This window comes from Schistocerca gregaria, chromosome 1 (genome assembly GCF_023897955.1).
Source record: "Schistocerca gregaria isolate iqSchGreg1 chromosome 1, iqSchGreg1.2, whole genome shotgun sequence".
NCBI lineage: Eukaryota > Metazoa > Arthropoda > Insecta > Orthoptera > Acrididae > Schistocerca > Schistocerca gregaria.
The window spans coordinates 1,076,115,954-1,076,137,943 of record NC_064920.1 but is presented as its reverse complement, the minus strand read 5'-3'; the positions used below and the strand labels follow the sequence as shown (position 1 = coordinate 1,076,137,943).

Sequence of the window (21,990 nt, the reverse complement as noted above, 5' to 3'; positions counted from 1 at the left end):
GATCGTAAGAGATAGAAAAGAGCCACCGTGGTACAACAACCGAGTTAGAAAACTGCTGCGGAAACAAAGGGAACTTCACAGCAAACAGAAACATAGCCAAAGCCTTGCACACAAACAAAAATTACGCGAAGCGAAATTTAGTGTGAGGAGGGCTATGCGACAGGCTTTCAATGAATTCGAATGTAAAGTTCTATGTACTGACTTGGCAGAAAATCCTAAGAAATTTTGGTCCTATGTCAAAGCAGTAGGTGGATCAAAACAAAATGTCCAGACACTCTGTGACCAAAATGGTACTGAAACAGAGGATGACAGACTAAAGGCCGAAATACTAAATGTCTTCTTCCAAAGCTGTTTCACAGAGGAAGACTGCACTGTGCTTCCTTCTCTAGATTGTCGCACAGTTGACAAAATGGTAGATATCGAAATAGACGACAGAGGGATAGAGAAACAATTAAAATCGCTGATGGGATACCAGTTCGATTTTACACAGAGTACGCGAAGGAACTTGCCCCCCTTCTTGCAGCGGTGTACCGTAGGTCTCTAGAAGAGCGAAGCGTTCCAAAGCATTGGAAAAGGGCACAGGCCATCCCCGTTTTCAAGAAGGGACGCCGAACAGATGTGCAGAACTATAGACCTATATCTCCAACGTCGATCTGTTGTAGAATTTTGGAACACGTATTATGTTCGAGTATAATGTCTTTTTTGGAGACTAGAAATCTACTCTGTAGGAATCAGCATGGGTTTCGAAAAAGACGGTCGTGTGAAACCCAGCTCGCGCTATTCGTCCACGAGACTCAGAGGGAGTTAGACACGGGTTCACAGGTACATGCCGTGTTTCTTGACTTTCGCAAGGCGTTTGACACAGTTCCCCACAGTCGTTTAATGAACAAAGTAAGAGCATACAGACTATCAGATCAATTGTGTGATTGGGTTGAGGAGTTCCTAGATAACAGAACGCAGCATGTTATTCTCAATGGAGAGAAGTCTTCCGAAGTAAGAGTGATTTCAGGTGTGCCGCAGGGGAGTGTCATAGGACCGTTGCTATTCACAATATACATAATTGACCTGGTGGATGACATCGGAAGTTCACTGAGGCTTTTTGCAGATGATGCTCTGGTGTATCGAGAGGTTGCAACAATGGAAAATTGTACTGAAATGCAGGAGGATCTGCAGCGAATTGACGCATGGTGCACGGATTGGCAATTGAATCTCAATGTAGACAAGTGTAATGTGATGCGAATACATAGAAAGATAGGTCCCTTATCATTTAGCTACAAAATAGCAGGTCAGCAACTGGAAGCAGTTAATTCCATAAATTATCTGTGAGTACTCATTAGGAGTGATTTAAAATGGAATGATCATATAAAGTTGATCGTCGGTAAAGCAGATGCCAGACTGAGATTCATTGGAAGAATCCTAAGGAAATGCAATCCGACAACAAAGGAAGTAGGTTACAGTACGCTTGTTCGCCCACTGCTTGAATACTGCTCAACAGTGTGGGATCCGCACCAGATAGGGTTGATAGAAGAGATAGAGAAGATCCAACGGAGAGCAGCGCGCTTCGTTGCAGGATCATTTAGTAATCGCAAAAGCGTTATGGAGATGACAGATAAACTCCAGTGGAAGACTCTGCAGGAGAGACGCTCAGTGGCTCGGTACGGGCTTTTGATAAAGCTCCGTGAACATACCTTCACCGAAGAGTCAAGCAGTATATTGCTCCCTCCTACGTATATCTCGCGAAGAGACCATGAGGATAAAATCAGAGAGATTAGAGCCCACACAGAAGCATACCGACAATCCTTCTTTCCACGTACAATACGAGACTGGAATAGAAGGGAGAACCGATAGAGGTACTTAGGGTACCCTCCGCCACACACCGTCAGGTGGCTTGCGGCGTATGGATGTAGATGTAGAGAAATCCGCCGGGCCGCTTCGTGCCGGGGACCAGGCGCTCCTTCCTGCCAGAAAGCCGTGCGTTAGACTGCACGGCCAACCGGACAGGCCACACAAGGTATACACTGATCAATCAGAGCATTATGACCACCGATCTACGATCGACATAAACCGGTCCGGGCAATATCAGCATCACCTGACGAGGAATGAGTGGTACTCAGACACAAGCTCGATGGCTGTGGTATCAGTGAACGTCATGTCTATGTGTAGAATGGGGAAGGCGCGCGATCTATCTGAGCCTGACCGAGGCTCGGCACGAGGATTTCGAAGACTACACGACTTGTGGGGTGTTCGAGAAGTGCTGTGGTGTCTTTAATACGTGGCGAAACCAAGGTGAAACCACGACCAGACGTCCTGAGATTGGGCAGCCGCTCCTCATTACAGATGTCGGACGTCGTAGGCTGTGCACACTGGTGAAACAGGACAGGCGGCGGACTGCGGGTGAACTAAGACCAGACTTTAATGCTGGGCAGGGTACAAGTGTGTTTGAACACGCAATGCACCGACGCTCCTAACGATGGGCCTCCACAGCCGACGACCTATGCGTGTCCCTGTATTATTACCACGATATCAGCAACTACTACTGAAATAGGCACGTGACCATCGGCACTGGATGTTGGCGTAGCGGCAGAGGGTCGCACGTTATGATGAATCCCGACACCTTCTTCATAATGCCGATGAGAGGACGCGAATCCAGCGTCGTCCACGGCAACAGCTCCTTGACATATGTACTGGGGGACAGAAAGAAGCTGGTGGAGGCCCCCTTATGCTCTGGGGATCCTTGGGTCCAGAGGAGCTCGTGCAAGGCACTATGCCAGCCAAGGTGTATCGAAACTGATTGCAAACCTCGTACACCCCTTCATGACGAACATCTTCCCCAATGGCAGTGGCGTTTTTCAACAAGATAATGCGCCATGTCACAAGGCCAGGAGTGTGATGGGATGGTTCGAGGAACACAGTGGCAAGTTCCAGTTATTGTGCTGCCCCCCTCCCCCACCCCAATCCCACTCGAAAGATCTAAATCTGATCGAATACACTTGGGATTTGATTGAACATGGCGTCTGAGCTCATTGCCCCCTTTCCAGAAATTTACTAGATTAAGGTGACTTGTGACCAGATGTCGTGCCAACTCACTCCAGTGACCTACCAAGACCTCATTCCTCCCGTGCCATGACGTGTCGCTACTGTTATCTGTGCCAAACGTGGGCATATGGGCTATTAGGTAGCTGGTCATAATGTTCTGGCTGATCACTGTGAAAAGGCAGTGGATTGGTGGAGCTGTCGTTTGTACTCAGATGAGTCATATGGAAAGGTTCAAATGGTTCAAATGGCTCTAAGCACTGTGGAACTTAACATCTGAGGTCATCAGTCTCCTAGACTTATAACTACTTAAACCTAACTAACCTAAGGACATCACACACATCCATCCCCGAGACAGGATTCGAACCTGCGACCGTAGCAGGAGCGCGGTTCCGGACTGAAGCGCCTAGAACCGCTCGGTCACACGTGATTATGGATGCACGATGGAAGTTTACAGACTTTGAACGCGGAATGGTAGGTGGAGCTAGATGCATGAGACATTCAGTTCCGGAAAGCGTTAAGGAAATCAATATTCCACAGCGTCAAGAGTGTGCGGAGAGTGCCACATTTCTGGCATTGTCTCTCACCATGGACAACGCAGTGGTCGATGGCCTTCGCTTAATGACCGTGAGCAGCGGCGTTTGGGTAGAGTTATCAGTACTAACAGACAAGAAACCTCCGTGAAATAACCTCAGAAATGTCTGTAGGTCCTACGATGAACGTATCCGTTAGGACAGTGAGGCACAATGTGGCGTTAATGAGCTATGGAAGCAGACCACCGGCGCCATCGCCTTTGCTATCAGTACGACAGCGCCCCCGGCGCATCTCCTGGACTCGTGGCCGTATCGGTTGAACCCTAGAGAACTGGAAACCGTGGTCTGGTCAGGTAAGTCAAGATTTCAGGTGGTAAGAGTTGATGCTTGCGTTCGAGTGTGGTGTGGACACCACAAAGCCGTGGATCCATGTTGTCAACGAGGCACTGTGCAAACTGGTGATGCTCCGTTATTGTGTGGGCTGTGTTTACATGGAATGGACTTGGTGATCTGGTCAAAATGAACCGACCATTGACTGCAAATGGCTATGCTCGGCTACTTGGAGAACATTTGCAGGCACTCATGGACTTCATGTTTCCAAAAACTGTGGAATTTTAATTGGTGCCAATGCACCAGGTCTGCAGGCCACAGCTGTTCGTGATTGGTTGAAGAATATTCTGGACAATCTGAACGAATGATTTGGCCACCCAGATTGCCCGATTTGAATCCCATCGAACATTTATGGGATATAATCGAGTGATCAGTTCACGCAGAAATCACTTTCGCACATATGGACGGTTATGTAGGGAGTATGGCTGAGTATTTCTGCAGGGGGCCTCCAACGACATGTCGAGTCGCCAGACTACGCCAGGCGAAAGGAGGTCCAACATGATGTTAGGAGATATCCCTTGACTTTTGTTACCTCATTTTGTAATGCGTAACATATATGGCGGCTCAAATGGTTCAAATGGCTCTGAGCACTAAGGGGCTTAACATCTTAGGGCATCAGTCCCCTAGAATGTAGAACTACTTAAACCTAACTAACCGAAGTACACCACACACATCCATGCCCGAGGCAGGATTCGAACCTGCGACCGTAGCAGTCCCGCGGTTACGGACTGCAGCGCCTAAAACCGCACGACCGCCGTGGCCGGCATATATGGGGGAAAGAAATACAGTAAAAGAAGAATGGGTAGCTTTGAGGAATGAAATAGTGAAGGCAGCATAGGATCAAGAAGGTAAAAAGACGACGCCTAGTAGAAATCCTTGGGTAACAGAAGAAATACTAAATTTAATTGATGAAAGGAGAAAGTATAAAAATGCAATAAATGAAGCAGGCAAAAAGGAATACAAACGTCTCAAAAATGAGATCGACAGGAAGTGCAAAGTGGCTAACCAGGGATGGCTAGAGGACAAATGTAAGGATGTAGAGGCTTATCTCACTAGGGGTAAGATAGATACTGCCTACAGGAAAATTAAAGAGACCTTTGGAGATAAGAGAATCACTTTATGAACATCAAGAGCTCAGATGGAAACCCAGTTCTAAGCAAAGAAGCGAAAGCAGAAAGGTGGAAGAAGTATATAGAGGGTCTATACAAGGGCAATGTTCTTGAGGACAAAATTATGGAAATGCAAGAGGATGTAGATGAAGATGAAATGGGAGATACGATACTGCGTGAAGAGTTTAACACAGCACTGAAAGCCCTAAGTCGAAACAAGGCCCCGGGAGTAGAGAGCATTCCATTAGAACTACTGACAGCCTTGGGTGAGCCAGTCCTGACAAAACTCTACCATCTGGTGAGCAAGATGTATGAGACAGGCGAAATATCCTCAGACTTCAAGAAGAATACAATAATTTCAATCCCATAGAAAGCAGGTGTTTACAGATGTGAAAATGACCGAACTATCAGTTTAATAAGTCACAGCTGCAAAATACTCACGAATTCTTTACAGACTAATGGAAAATCTGGTAGAACCCGACCTCAGGGGAGATCAGTTTGGATTCTGTAGAAATGTTGGAACACTTGAGGCAATACTGAACCAACGATTTACCTTAGAAGAAAGATTAAGGAAAGACAAACCTACGTTACTAGCATTTGTAGACTTAGAGAAAGCTTTTGACAATGTTGACTGGAATACTCTCTTTCAAATTCTACAGGTGGCAGGGTAAAATACAGGGAGCGAAATGCTATTTACAATTTGTACAGAATCCAGATGGCAGTTATAAGAGTCGAGTGATATGAAATGGAAGCAGTGGTGTGGGAAGGGAGTGAGACATGGTTGTAGCCTCTCCCCAATGTTATTCAATCTGTATATTGAGCAAGCAGTAAAGGAAACAAAAGAAAAGTTCGGAGTAGGTATTAAAATCCATGGAAAAGAAATAAAAACTTTGAGGTTCGCTGATGACATTGTAATTGTGTCGGAGACAGCAAAGGACTTGGAAGAGCAGTTGAACGGAATTGACAGTGTCTTTAAAGGAGGATATAAGATGAACATCAACAAAAACAAAACGAGGATAACGGAATGTAGTTGAATTAAGTCGGGTGATACTGAGGGAATGAGATTAGGAAATGAGACACTTAAAGTATGTAAAGGAGTTTTGCTATTTGGGGAGCAAAATAACTGATGCTGGTCGAAGTAGAGAGGATATAAAATGCAGACTGGCAATGGCAAGGAAAGCGTTACTGAAGAAGAGAAATTTGTTAACATCGAGTATAGATTTAAGTGTCAGGAAGTCGTTTCTGAAAGTATTTGTCTGTAGTGTAGCCATGTATGGAAGTGAAAAATTGACGATAAATAGTTTATTTATGGAGAGATTAGATGCCTTCGAAATGTGGTGCTACAGAAGAATATTGAAGATGAGTTGGGTAGACCACGTAACTAATGAGGAGGTATTGCATAGAATTGGGGAGAATAGGAGTTTATTTCACAACTTGACTAGAAGAAGGGATCGGTTAGTATGACATGTTCTGAGGCATCAAGGGAGACCAAGAGATAAGTACACTAAGCACATTCAGGAGCTTGCACACGATAGGGTAGCATGGATAGCTGCATCAGGGCTGAAGATCACGACAACAGCAACCATATATTGGATATATTAACTTTTTTCATACGAATTCCGCTAATAGTGTAGAACGTGAGTAACTTGGCGAATGTTGTTAGTCTGTAAACTACATAGCAAGCTCAGTCGTCCTAGCTGCTCCCAGTAGCTGTCGGCAGAAGTTAATATTTTTCGTGCCAATAAATTTAAATAAAAAGGGTCCTTTTGTTACTAAGCGATGCTGTCCCCTATAAAATGAAGGCAGGGGAAGCAATTACAATGTTTTATCCTAACCCTAGCACTTCACATGTTTAGCCTATGCGCTGCATCATGCAGGTGAACGAGTACGCTGAAAATATGACAATGTGAATACGCTGATATCCTCCACAAACAATTTAAATAGTCATACAAAATACAAGGTTTTGATAATTCTGACAGCATTAATTAAATCATATCCCGATTATTTTTATATTGGACATACTCTTGAAAGCACCTGTCTGTGTAGCCGCATTTAGAGAAATCCTGCCAGACTTAGCTTTGTTGTCGTAGCTTATTTTAACCAGGTGGGCTGTCTGGATAAATGCTGTCATCTTTTCCTTTGCTAATTTACATGAAGCCATGTCGGTAACAGACCATATATGCCCGCAAATTTATTGAAATTAATACCTGTTTACTTCACTCGATTCAAAAGCCTCATAAACGCGATTTCTTTTTTTCATTGTTAGATTGCGGAAATGACATTCAAAGAAACAGATTTGAAGCAAGACCTGAATTCATCTAGGAAGCCACATGTAACTGGTGGAAGCTCCAACAGTTATTGGAGAGGGTGATAAACATTTTCAATCATCCTATAGAGAAATTGGTTCTGTATCTTTTAAGATAAATAAAATCATCAGTTAAAATCCTTATTTTAAGTTTACAAAGTTATTAGAATATGTTTTGTGGTAGAAATGTAAAATACTTTCAACATGATCTGACTTTGTGCGAAATTTCTTCACTTTCACGTTTTTGACATAGAAAGATGATTTATTATGTCCAAAGGTTCTGTGTGATAAGTTTATGTAAGGAAAATTTGAAAAAAAGTTTTTGTTTTGTACTATTTTGGAAGGAAACAGAAATATATAAGGAACCGAATATTACAACAGCACATTTTCTTAGTTTTTGTTTTGTCTTGTTTTGCTACCTCATTGCGCATGTTGCAATGATATGGTACTGCATGAATGCATGTATGTTTTTCGATCTGATAGTGCATGAAAATCCACGATCTAATTATTTCGTTTGCAGAAAGGTGCTAGCACTATACGCATTGGTTCAGAAATGCCTTCCCTTTTACGACTGGAGAGCCACAATGCCTCACACACCCAATACCCACTAAACGGGTAGAAACTTGGAAACAAATACAATGATGCTGTGGCGATGTCAAGGAGCTCAATTTAAGCATCTGAATGAGTGCTAATAGGGTAGAAATGATTTTATCGGAAGTAATTTGTCATAGCATAACATGTAGGACAGTATATCGAATGGTACTGTGAAATCAATGTATTGATAAGGGCCATACACTTTGATGAGTGTATGGACCACAAGAGATTGTCACAACACATGAAGATCATGACAGTTGTCGCAAGGCTTGAAGACTCAATTTCGCAGTCACGATTCTATTTCGGAGAACTGCAGAACACCTGGACCAGCCTGCGTGGAGTGTTTGACACCACCTGGTATGGTTTGGGTTGGTTACATTTAATTCATTGAACCGGCTTTCATTGTCCAGAAACCACAACAGCTCTTAATGTAAGAGTACGTCCTCGACATTGGAGATTTTTTGAGTGGTAATATACAGTATTTGTGCACGTGACTCGACTCAACACAGCGCGCAACGGCGGGAGAATGCTACCATGGTGAGCACAATCGGCCAGTCTGCATTTTTGAGCTATGCAGTGAACAGACGACAAAGGTGACAGAAAAGAAACTATATCTGTCGGCCGCAAACAGCTCTGATGTTGACGCCATAGCCTATTAGAAGAGAAATTGCAAAACATTGAAGGTAAAATGCATTACGAGAAAAAATTTCATGTAAAGTAACAAAATAAAGACAATATGAGACAATTAAGTAGGAGATTAGTTGAAGCAGAAAAGAGGAGGTGACAGCTTTAAGAATAACTGATAAAAGGGTGACAGCTGTGTGCAGAGCTGCAAAGCTTTTAGCAAAGATTTCATAACTGAAAAGGTTGTCAGACTCAACAGAAGCTCCCCTGGAGTATCTCAGACCAGCCATTACAATTTACTTCAGCAACATTTATAGTACGACTATCATTAAAAAGAGGAGAAGCATTGTTCGGCATAAAATCTTTAAAAAGAAAAAATCTAATAGCTACGCTAAAAAGGCCAAAAATTTAATTAAAGAATTTTCTACAAAGTTTAGTAAAATATTACTTTGTATAGTCAGTCATTTATCAATGGAAAATACCCCAAATTATTGAAATATGTTAAAGTGAAGACATTTATGAGACAGGAGATAAGGAAATACCATAAAATTTCCGTCTGATTTCAATTTCGCCATCACACAAGAAAATTTTAGGAAAGGTGATATACTGACAACTTTTTAATAATGTGAATACAAATAATATATTGCCAAACTCACAGTTCGTATTTTGAGAGGGTTCTGAAATAGAGAAGGTTATTGACACATATAGCGAAAATGTACTTGTTCTTTGAACAGTAAACTAACGGCTACTGCTACATTTTCTGATCCACGAAAGGCACTTCACTGTGTAAATCATAAAATCATTTAAGTAAAATGTTATGGTGTAACAAGGAATTTTGCAAAATGGTTCAAATCAAATCTCTCTAAAAGGAAATGAATGACTTCAATAAGAAAGAGTTTTGTGATAACCTACTGGGTATCATCCAACTGGGAACTAAAAACATGTGGCATTCCACAAGGTTCCATCCTAGGGCCATTAATCTCCATGTGTATGTCAATGACCTTTCATCAATAACATTACTGAATTACATATTTGTTGTGTTTGCAGATGATACAAACATTGCAATAAACAGCAAAGCAAGTATAGTTTTAAAAAGATCAGTTAATGAAATTTTTGTGGGCACCAACAAATGTTTCCTAGCCAATTCTTTGTCGCTAACACTTCAAAAAAAAAAAAAAAATAAAAAAAAATAAAAAAAATTAAGACACACACTACGTGCAGTTCAGAATCAGTAAGAGATTTCTGCAGAACAGGCTGACAGTGTTAAATTCTTGGGATTACATCTTGATAAGCAACTCGCCTGGTTCACAGAACTATTGAAGCATCCAAACAAGTCTTTACTCGCGATGCATATATTATCAGACATAAGAAGTATGAAAATAAAAAAAGTGGCATAATTCGCTTACTTTTACACCCAAATGTGATATGGCATCATTTTTTGGAGCAATTTGTCTAGCCAAGCTAAAGTTTTCCAAGTGCAAAAGCGTGTAACACGAATTATTTTCGGTGTGAACTAAGGAATGTCCGCCAGAAGCCTTGTCGAGGAGCTGAAAGTACTAACAACTGCATCACAAATATATTTATTCCTAAGGAAATTTGTCATAAATAATATATCTCTTTTTCAAACCAACAGTTCAGTTTATGGAAAAAACAACTGTAAATAAAAATTGTTTGCACAAAGTTTTAATGTCACTTGCATCGTCTGTAAAAAATGTCTATTTTTCTGGAACACAAATTGTCAATAACTTGCCAGCAGTCATGCAAAGTTTAATTTTTAATTAAGTTGGGTTTAAGACGATTCTAAATGATTTATTGTTGGCTATCTCCTACTCAACTAACGAATTTATTAGTATTACCGAATGATGCACAACTATTATTAATAATATGAAATTCATTGTGTCAAATATGACTGCTTAATATCATCACTGCAGGAATGAGATGAATGTAAATAAGCGTTTTAAGCTGATTTTCTGTTCCATAAAACATGGCTTCAGTAACCTAAGCCTTATATCATTAGTGTGTTGTACAATACAGATTTTGTCAGAAGTTTGTAATTATCTGTGAAAAAAATGTATTTAAGATTTTTTGACTTTATGATATGGTGTTCATCCTTGAGGATCTCCTCATTAAGAATCTATGGAACAAAAAGTGCATCTAATCTAATCTAATTTCTTGTGTGACATGAGATGCAACAAGTGATCTCCACTTCTTCATGTTGAGGTGGGACAGTATGAACAACAACAAGTGCCACTGTCGGGATATATTAGTGAAAACTGCTGCAAAAGGGACTTGGTTTAATAGGGTCTCATCGGGATGAGTGCTGCAAGATTTGTAGATTGGTTTCTGGTACTTTACATTTCTTTTTTCAAAGAATGTGAAGGCAAGAGAGCTCCCATAGGAGATAACGTATCATGAAACTTGAATATTGACGTTATCAGATATTGGAAAAAAACACAGAATCTATTTTTCTGCCACCTAATTCAGCGCACTTGCGTCAGCCATTAGACGTTACGTTGGTGAAGTGGTCTGGGAGAATGGAAGTCGGGAGCAGGTTTGGTGAAAACATCAACTGACACGTTATGCATTCCTATCTGTTTGTTAAGTTTGTGACAAACTCTATGGAAGATGTAGATCCGATGGAAACCTTCGATCCGATTTCGAAACACAGCGCTCTAGTCGTTTGATGAAAATCAGGCTTTGACTGTTCTTCTGAAGATAACACCCACAGCCAGCCCAGATCTAGGAGCAAATAAAATATCAAATATGTGTGAAATCTTATGGAACTTGGCTGCTAAGGTCATCAGTCCCTAAGCTTACACAAAATTTAACCTAAATTATCCTAAGGACAAACACACACACCCATGCCCGAGGGAGGACTCGAACCTCCGCCGGGAGATAACAAATTGCAGGAGGTACCAAATTCGAAATTCATATTCTTGAGAAAAAGAAACTTATTTCACAAAGCGCCTTTCATCCAGGACACGTCGGTCTGTCGATTATTCGTATGATTTTGAAACGCATCGCTGTTGGCTTTTGAACATTTTTGAACTCTTTCTAAGTTGATCTCTGAACGAATAATAAATCGATATTACAATCTGTACATAATGTGCGTGATATCTCTGCCAGGGGATTCCCCATCGCATCTAGAAATAAAACACTTTCTCGTAGACAAAAGCGGATAGGGCTATACGAGCTGAGCCGAATAAACCCGAACGGATGAATGCCAGTCGCTGTTTGTTTATGTGGTTGATTGGGTGTGTGAATGATGAATGCCAGTCGCTGTTTGTTTATGTGGTTGATTGGGTGTGTGAATAATCAGCGTTGTTAGAATTATTAGCGAAATCCATATACGCCAACTACCAGAGTGGAAACAAATGACTAACAGGAATAACAAGTAAGAAAGATTACATATTAATCTTCTCGGTGTATCCAAGAAAATGAAATTTTGACGGAAAATTTTTGCCATATCACTACACCACTAGGGGCCAGTTCTACAGCCACCACTCAGAAGCCTCTAAGTTTCATTCTAGGAAATGCGCGGAAAACGCATTCTACGAACATGTAATAATGCCTAACCGGAGAATAAACGAGGCAAACGAAACTGGTGATTCCGGCAGGGTTAGTGAAGTTAACCGGAGAACAGGTTTTGACAATGGTAGGAATAGTTACAGAATTTGTAATGACAAGATTTGTTAGAACGAGGGAGGAGAAGAAATGGTGACATCATACAGATTATATAGAAGAATATGACGATTCCAAATTTATATAAAAATTTCGTACTACCACTTTTCGGTCACTTGCTTGAGGAACTGGAGCGTAGGAATGTAATTTGACACTACTTCCAAACATGAAACTGTTAGCTTATAGTAGGCGTAATAGGCATTTGATATTGGTACTTCGTGAATTACATCCTGTCATGTTGTTTATGTAAATGTGGTAGATGAAAATGACCATTTGTGCCAAAATATTCTCGCTTATTTGGAGTGTATTTCAATTGCTGCAATATTAACAGGGCCTATTCTGATTTACCTGTACAGAGTGGCAAAATATACGTAATCAAATCGAGAAACCACACATTTTGGTACCTTTCATATTAACAGCTTTTTCGGTATAAGATAGCGACATTTTGATTTTTCGCGTAGCAAAACGATTGAGGTTTGCACAGAGCATAACTTAATCATAGCTAACACTTGGTTCAAGAATCATAAAAGAGGGATGTATACATGGAAGAATCCTGGAGATACTAAAAGGTATCAGATAGATTATATAATGGTAAGACAGAGATTTACGAATCAGGTTTTAAATTGTAGGACATTTCCAGGGGCAGATGTGGACTCTGACCACAATCTATTGGTTATGACCTGTAGATTAAAACTGAAGAAACAGCAAAAAGGTAAGAATTTAAGGACATGGGATCTGGACAAGCTGAAAGAACCAGAGGTTGTACAGAGTTTCAAGGAGAGCATAAGGGAACAATTGACAGGAATGGGTGAAAGAAATACAGTAGAAGAAGAATGGGTAGCTCTGAGGGATGAAGTAGTGAAGGCAGCAGAGGATCAAGTAGGTAAAAAGACGAGGGCTGCTAGAAATCCTTGGGTAACAGAAGAAATATTGAATTTAATTGATGAAAGGAGAAAATATAAAAATGCAGTAAATGAAGCAGGCAAAAAGGAATACAAACGTCTCAAAAATGAGATGGACAGGAAGTGCAAAATGGCTAAGCAGGGATGGCTAGAGGACAAATGTAAGGATATAGAAGCTTATCTCACTAGGGGTAAGATGGATACTGCCTACAGGAAAATTAAAGAGACCTTTGGAGAGAAGAGAACCACTTGTATGAATATCAAGAGCTCAGATGGCAACCCAGTTCTAAGCAAAGAAAGGAAGGCAGAAAGGTGGAAGGAGTATATAGAAGGTTTATACAAGGGCGATGTACTTGAGGACAATATTATTTTAAGGGAAGAGGATGTAGATGAAGACGAAATGGGAGATAAGATACTGCGTGAAGAGTTTGACAGAGCACTGAAAGACCTGAGTCGAAACAAGGCCCCGGGAGTAGACAACATTCCGTTAGAACTACTGACAGCCTTGAGAGAGACAGTCATGACAGAACTCTACCAGCTGGTGAGCAAAATGTATGAGACAGGCGAAATACCCTCAGACTTCAAGAAGAATACAATAATTTCAATCCCATAGAAAGCAGGTGTTGACAGATGTGAAAATGACCGAACTATCAGTTTAATAAGTCACAGCTGCAAAATACTAACGCGAATTCTTTACAGACGAATGGAAAAACTGGTAGATGCGGACCTCGGGGAGAATCAGTTTGGATTCCGTAGAAATGTTGGAACACGTGAGGCAATACTGACCTTACGACTTATCTTAGAAGAAAAGGGAAACCTACGTTTCTAGCATTTGTAGACTTGGAGAAAGCTTTTGACAATGTTGACTGGAATACTCTCTTTCAAATTCTGAAAGTGGCAGGGGTAAAGTACAGGGAGCGAAAGGCTATTTACAATTTGTACAGAAACAAGATGGTAGTTATAAGAGTCGATGGACATGAAAGGGAAGCAGTGGTTGGGAAGGGAGCGAGACAGGGTTGTAGCCTCTCCCCGATGTTATTCAATCTGAATATTGAGCAAGCAATAATGGAAACTAAGAAAAAGTTCAGAGCAAGTATTAAAATCCATGAAGAAGAAATAAAAAAATTGAGGTTGACCTATGACATTGTAATTCTGTGACAGACATCAAAGGACTTGGAAGAGCAGCTGAACGGAATAGACAGGGTGTGATGCTGAGTGGATTAGATTAGGTAATGAGACACTTAAAGTAGTAAAGGAGTTTTGCTATTTGGGGAGCCAAATAACTGATGATGGTCAAAGTAGAGAGGATATAAAATGTAGATTGGCAATGGCAAGGAAAGTGTTTCTGAAGAAGAGAAATTTGTTAACATTGAGTATAGATTTGAATGTCAGGGAGTCGTTTCTGAAAGTGTTTGTAAGGAGTGTTGCCATGTATGGAAGTGAAACGTGGATGATAAATAGTTTAGACAAGAAGAGAATAGAATCTTTCGAAATGTGGTGTTACAGAAGAATGCTGAAGATAAGGTGGATAGATCACGTAACTAATGAGGAGGTATTGAATAGGATTGGGGAGAAGAGAAGTTTGTGGCAAAACTTGACTAGAAGAAGGGATCGGTTGGTAGGACATGTTTTGAGGCATCAAGGGATTACAAATTTAGCATTGGAGGGCAGCGTGGAGGGTAAAAATCATAGAGGGAGACCAAGAGATGAATACACTGAGCAGATTCAGAAGGATGTAGGTTGCAGTAGGTACTAGGAGATGAAGAAGCTTGCACATGACAGAGTAGCATGGAGAGCTGCATCAAACCAGTCTCAGGACTGAAGACCACAACAACAACAACATTTAGAACGGGGTTAGTGTGCCATATACTAACGGTAGTCATTCGCTGTTGATGTTTTGTAGACTCGTATACCCGTCAGGAGGGAAGACAATCCTCGTGGAAACAGTCCAATCCTTGTTGAATGCATGCGATAAAGTTTAGACATGGTCACTGCGGCACTCTGGACAATAGCCAGTGCTCAAGGTCACAGGTAATGAACGGTTCTGTAATCGTAATAGTGTGATGCCATGTGCTGCCAAAGAGATGGCGAGCCTAAAACTTCAATTGGCCATGTTCTTCCGGAGTTGAAATTTTTAAGGACATTAGTGTACTACTTACAGTCATGCATATCTCAAGTAATGAGTTCGTGAATACTCCTCCTCCTTAGTGTAGTAGCCCGCTATCTATCTTTACTTCTCAAAACAACAACAACATTTAGAACGGGGTTAGTTTGCCATATACTAACGGTAGTCATTCGCTGTTGATGTTTTGTAGACTCGTATACCCGTCAGGAGGGAAGACAATCCTCGTGGAAACAGTCCAATCCTTGTTGAATGCATGCGATAAAGTTTAGACATGGTCACTGCGGCACTCTGGACAATAGCCAGTGCTCAAGGTCACAGGTAATGAACGGTTCTGTAATCGTAATAGTGTGATGCCATGTGCTGCCAAAGAGATGGCGAGCCTAAAACTTCAATTGGCCATGTTCTTCCGGAGTAGAAATTTTTAAGGACATTAGTGTACTACTTACAGTCATACATATCTCAAGTAATGAGTTCGTGAATACTCCTCCTCCTTAGTGTAGTAGCCCGCTATCTATCTTTACTTCTCAAGTCACCTTATGGTGTGTCGCACATAGTACTCTGCGCATCACTTGTCATATACACTGAAGAGAAAAAGAAACTGGTACACCTGCCTAATATCGTGCAGGACCTCCGCCAACACGCAGAAGTGTCGCAACACGACGTGGCGCGGACTCGACTCATGTCTGAAGTAGTGCTTGAGGGAACTCACACCAGGAGTCCCGCAGAGCTGTCCATAAATTCGTAAGAGTACGAGGGGGTGGAGATCTCTTCTTCTTAATAATGTTCATGTCTGGTGTATTTGGGGGCCAGCGGAAGTGTTTAAACCCCGAAGAGCGTTTCTGGAGCCACTCTTTAGCAATTTCGGACGTGCTGGATGTCGCATTGTCCAGTTGGAATTGCCGACGGACTTGAGCAATTTCAGCAGGCCAATACGATACCCCACACGTCCAAAATTGTTACACAGTGGCTCCAGAAACACGCCACCAAACTCCCCAGGCAAGAACATTATTGAGCATATCTGGAATGCCTTGCAACGTGCTGTTCAGAAGAGCTCTACACTCCTCGTAATCTTTCGGATTTATGGGCAACGCTGCAGGATTCATGGTGTCCATAACCTCCAGCACTACTTCAGACATTAGTCAAGTCCATGTCACGTCGTGTTGCTTCACTTCTGCTTGCTCGCAAGGGCCCTACACTGTATTAGGCAGGTGTACCAGTTTCTTTGGCTCTTCAGTGTACAGCGACTAACTGTTGTCATTTATCATGAGCGCACCTGGACAAGAATACTGGTTTATTTATTTATGGAGAAACCTTGATTTATAATTATTGTAAATTATCTTAGGTTTGTAGAATGTTCTGTATTTAAATACTGTTATAATATATTAGTTTAGTGTGGGAAAGTGGTTAAGTGAGTCAAGTTATGCCTGTAGAGCTAAAAAAAGATGTATTCTTGCTGGGGATGGCCTTCGGCCAATGAAAGTTGGACTGTGGTGGAATACTGCTTGAGTCAAGTGGAAACTGGGACTTCCCGAGAGTAGAGCTCAAGGGAGCTGGAAGAAGGTGGTAGATTCTTGGCGGTGAACAGCTGCTATGAGACTATAACTTTCGGAGACCCTTTTACGGGAGTGCGGGAAGAAGGAGACTGATATGGTAATGTGCGTGATTCAGTGGTGAGTGATTCTAGACGGAACTGCCGCAACAATACCCAACTTTTCAAGGACTCTAACTAATGAGAGATCTAAGCGTGCTACACTCATATCACGGAACAGTGGACAGATATAGTGTGGGATATTATTCTCGGTGTCGCTCATGTTAATCTGTGAATCATCCTGTTAAATTCTGAACTGTTTTGAGCTGATGAATACTTTATACGCTGTGATCACGAAATGGACTTATAAGGTAAGGCCACGACGTTTGGAACTCAGATTTACTGCAAACTTCGTACACTCGTAGTACTCCACAAGGACAACAAAATGTGTAAACAGTAGCGCGTACTTCTCAAGCATTGTTGAGAAAATCGCAAGATAATTTCGGTCGTCAAATATGTTGCTGTGCGTGGATATTTTTACCACGAAGCGGCAAAAAAAAAAGTTCAAATGTCTGTGAAATCTTACGGGACTTAACTGCCAAGGTCATCAGTCCCTAAGCTTACACACTACTTAACCTAAATTATCCTAAGGACAAACACACACACCCATGCCCGAGGGAGGTCTCGAACCTCCGCCGGGATGAGCCGCACAGTCCATGACTGCAAACGCCACAGACCGCTCGGCTAATCCCGCGCGGCACGAAGCGGCAGCAGCCGAGTATACCGGCACCGTAGCTCAGCTCAGCAGTAGATGCTAGGTGCAGTCGCAGTTTACAGAAACTGGAGGAAGAAGAGCAGGGTGTTTGAGGTTTTCTGATGACATGGTCCTTCTAGCCACAGGGGGAAAAGAATTACAGGTTTTGGTGGACACAATTGAAACTAACGGAAAAATATGGAATGAAAATTAACACGAATAAAACAAAAGTATTGGCGCTAGGAGGAAATAAGGAACTAAAAGTTATGCTGAATGGAGAAATACTAGAATAGGTGCAAAATTTTAAGTATCTTGGAAGCACGATAGACGCTGACTGGAAGTGGACCACGGAAATTAAAACAAGGATAGCAATGGCAAAAGAGGCGTTTTATAAGGAAAGGAGAATTTTCTGCAGCCGTCTGGGCAGAGAACTCCGGAAGAGACTCATAAAATGTCTTGTGTGGTGTGTTCTTCTATATGGCGCTGAAACATGGACTATGAGAAAGAAAGACAGAGAGAGTCTGAAGGCTTTTGAGATGTGGACATGGCGGAGGATGGAAAGAATAAGTTCGATGGACAGAGTAAAAAATGAAGAGGTACTGAGAAGAGTAGGAGAGAAAAGACAGTTACTAGATGTAATAAAGAGAAGAAAAGAAATTGGATTGGGCATATATTAAGAAAGAATGACGGACTGATCAAAACAGTTTTAGAAGGTTATGTAGAAGGGAAAAGGAAGCGAGGAAGGAAGTGATCCCAGATACTGGATAACATGATGGACGGTACAATATACAGCAGCCTTAGGAAGGAAGCAATGGATCGCAGAAAATGGAGAGGCAAAGGACCTGCTAATATGGCAGGTAACTGATGATGATGGTGATGATGATGATGATGATGTGTGTGTGGGGGGGGGGGGTGGATGGGTGGATGACATGTTTATATAAATTTGTTATATAATTAATGGGTATATGCAAAAAACTTGGAAAAATTTTCTAAAGTATTTGTTGCCAGTTACAGTACACAGACATTTTTGCCCGTAGCGTCTCTCAGAATAAGGAAAGACTTTGAAACGTAGGCAACCTTTAAGTCAAACATATGGAAATTTTCGAGGCTGTACCTTCGAATGTCGAGTATGAAACGATGATGTCGGCGTAAGAAGGCACTGGGTAAGTGACCTCCTCGGCATAGCCACTGTCTGGGGCGTCTGTAGTGAGGTCGCTCACCATCACGCCGGCATCAGTATCTGTTCCCTTACACGCCTGCAACACAAAGAGAGCGCTCCAGCAGGGATTCATAACAGAAACACATGAGGGTGCTATAGTCTGTCTGTAAACTTAAGAGCGAGCAGCACTCTTGGTGGGGGAAGTGGCCTTTCCCAGAAGAACCCTGCCACTGGCCAACAGAGGCACCCAAAATCAGTTGCCCATTACCTGCCTAGCGCTGTAGATCGGCGTGCAGTGATACACGTCGTTCTCTTCGTGGGATCTGAATTGCCATTGTCAGTCAGTTAATTTTGTATCCTTATTGATACACTTCGGTATCTGGAAGTGATTGATAATCGCCATGGGTTGCAAGAAAATGTGCAGAATATGGAGAAGATGTATTTATGGAGTAACGAGCGTACGATCGTCTCTAATGTTACATCATGTGTTAAAGAGGCGGCACAAAAAGAACTGTTGGCTAATATTACCAGTCATAGTCAAAGGGCTGCAATTTATGCAAATGTCAGCCTTGCCACAATAGGACGTGTAAGGAAGAAACGCGAAAATAGACTGCGTGGTTTACTGGAACCGCCATGAAGGAAAACTGATAATTTTTGGAGGAAACTCATCGTTACAGGCAGTTTCACAAAATCGGTCACTCGACAAACGATGGAGGACTTTCACATAAACCAAAAAATAATGCTGACGTTACGGGCATTACTTACTGCCGTGAAACAAAAAATCGATTTTCTTTGGCAGAAAGATGTGTTACATACGACACTGCTTCAAATGGGATTTACCTGGAAAAGCTCTATAAGTAAACGAAAAATTCTGATAGAGAGAATGGATATAATTGACTGGCGATGTTAGTACCCGAAACAAGTGAGCAAATGAAGGGAGCTAGGCAGAAAATTTCTTTTATATTGATGAAACTTGGGTGAAGAATAAAATTACTTACAGAAAATGTTGGCGGGGCCCTGGTGTTGATAGCATTATCGTCAATGTTAGCTGAAGCAATAGGATTATAGTGGTCAATATCGAGTCAAAAGTTGGGTTTTTATCCAATGTACAGTTAATTTATAAAGCAGGATATGCAACAGGGGACTACAATGGGCAAATGAACTACGAAAATTTTTGAAATTGGATATCGACTAAAGTAATTCCGAATCTACCACCGAACTTTGTTATAGTAATGAACAACAGCTCAGATGGCTGGAGTGGGCGAGCTGTTCTAGGCGCTTCAATCTGGAACCGCGCGACCGCTATGGTCGCATGTTCGAAACCTGCCTCGGGCATGGATGTATGTGATGTCCTTAGGTTAGCTAGGTTTCACTAGTTCTAAGTCCTAGGGGATTGATGAACTCAGAAGTTAAGACCCACAGTACTCAGAGTCATTTGAACCAACAACACCTCAAGTCACTGCAAGGGGCATTCCAAAGCTCTGACTAGGTCCTCAAATAAAAGGGAAATGATTGAATTATTATTAAAAAAGAAGGTGGAAGTTGATTTGTTAATGATAAAAACAAAATTATTTCGTTTAATGAAACAACGTAAGATGGAAGACAAAATATTTGAAATTAATAAAATACTTGAAGCTTATGGGCACACTGTGCTGCGACTTCCACCATACAACTGTGATTTAAATCCAATTGAAAACGCGTGGGAAAAATTCAAAAATTTCGTCAGAGGAAGAAAAACGCCACAGATTTCAAGCGCGTGCCGCGGCAGGGCCGGTACTGCGTTGTGAAACAGCCTGTAGAGGCGCCTCGTGACGTAGCAGGGCAGGCAGAGTGGGGACTCTCTAGATCGCTCTTCGGTTTACCGACAGACTATAGTGAAGTTTCAGCCCGGTCGGTGGGTTACGGGAGTCCCTTGCATCATGATCCACTGCAACAGAGAACTGATTTCCCCTTTTGTGTGGCTGTAAGAAGCAAGCTCAGTGGAACACGTATTTATCACTGGCTGGAAATACTACACTAGTGGCTGTGTAGCGTTGTATATAGTGCAGAATGGGTACCGTCAGACACGATGCTGCACCGCTGACACAAGTGACACAATGTCTGTGAAAGAAGAGGTGTCGCTGTGCCAATCGCTCTTTGTCAAACGAGAACATTTAAATGTGTTTACGTTGTCACCATGGTCTAAAGGTAGTGTCTTTCACTCATGATCAGAATTTCCTGGTACCGGGTTCAGTCCTAGCAATTATCGGTATTGGTATAAGGAGTCACCCTCGTTATTTCTACAGTGTGGTCAAAAAGGACGGAACAGCTGAGAGAGATTCATACAACGTATGACCTTGGAGGTGGCAATTGTCCCTGAAAGGTGCAAGAATCAGCAATGACTGACGGCATGAGAATGTAGAAATCATTGCACGTATCCACAACACATACGGCCTGTGAGTGAAAAGTTGCATGATAATCTCTCCACTATCTAACCGTTCCTGATTAGACAAGCAATCGGATCTGTGGGACGGAAGTGCAAAGTGAGAGATGTCTATAAGAAAAAGACTGAATAACAAAATAGAGTTTGTTGCAAGACGGCGTCAGTCGCCGAGCAGCCGCACGAGCAACAGCAAGGAGCCACGGAAATGACGCATTATAATACGAATAGGAGGAGGCGTTCATGCCACACAGTTTATAATGCTGTAGACAACATTGATATTAATGCCAATAGTGCTAATGGGCAGGTGTTTTTGCACGGCCCTGCTGTTTTTTGTGGTGGAGTGTTAAATTTTACTCTACAAAATAATGGTCAGAATAGGGAGTGAAATGTCGGAAATCTGCATGTGGCAGGGGAGAAATAAAATTTTAAAAGGGAAATACAATACTTCCGTCCATATATACACTCCTGGAAATTGAAATAAGAACACCGTGAATTCATTGTCCCAGGAAGGGGAAACTTTATTGACACATTCCTGGGGTCAGATACATCACATGATCACACTGACAGAACCACAGGCACATAGACACAGGCAACAGAGCATGCACAAAGTCGGCACTAGTACAGTGTATATCCACCTTTCGCAGCAATGCAGGCTGCTATTCTCCCATGGAGACGATCGTAGAGATGCTGGATGTAGTCCTGTGGAACGGCTTGCCATGCCATTTCCACCTGGCGCCTCAGTTGGACCAGCGTTCGTGCTGGACGTGCAGACCGCGTGAGACGACGCTTCATCCAGTCCCAAACATGCTCAATGGGGGACAGATCCGGAGA

The 21,990-nt window shown here is 42.0% G+C and overlaps 1 protein-coding gene across 2 annotated transcripts in view; it reads right to left on the bottom strand.

Moving 5' to 3' along the window:
* LOC126281715 (caspase-1-like) overlaps positions 1–21,990 on the bottom strand; it is a 129,339-nt gene that overhangs the window by 5,236 nt on the left and 102,113 nt on the right. For both annotated transcript variants that reach the window (XM_049980892.1, XM_049980901.1), the window contains one exon: positions 18,693–18,834. In XM_049980892.1, coding sequence (XP_049836849.1) covers positions 18,693–18,834 — 142 coding nt within the window. The remainder of the gene's footprint in view (positions 1–18,692; positions 18,835–21,990) is intronic.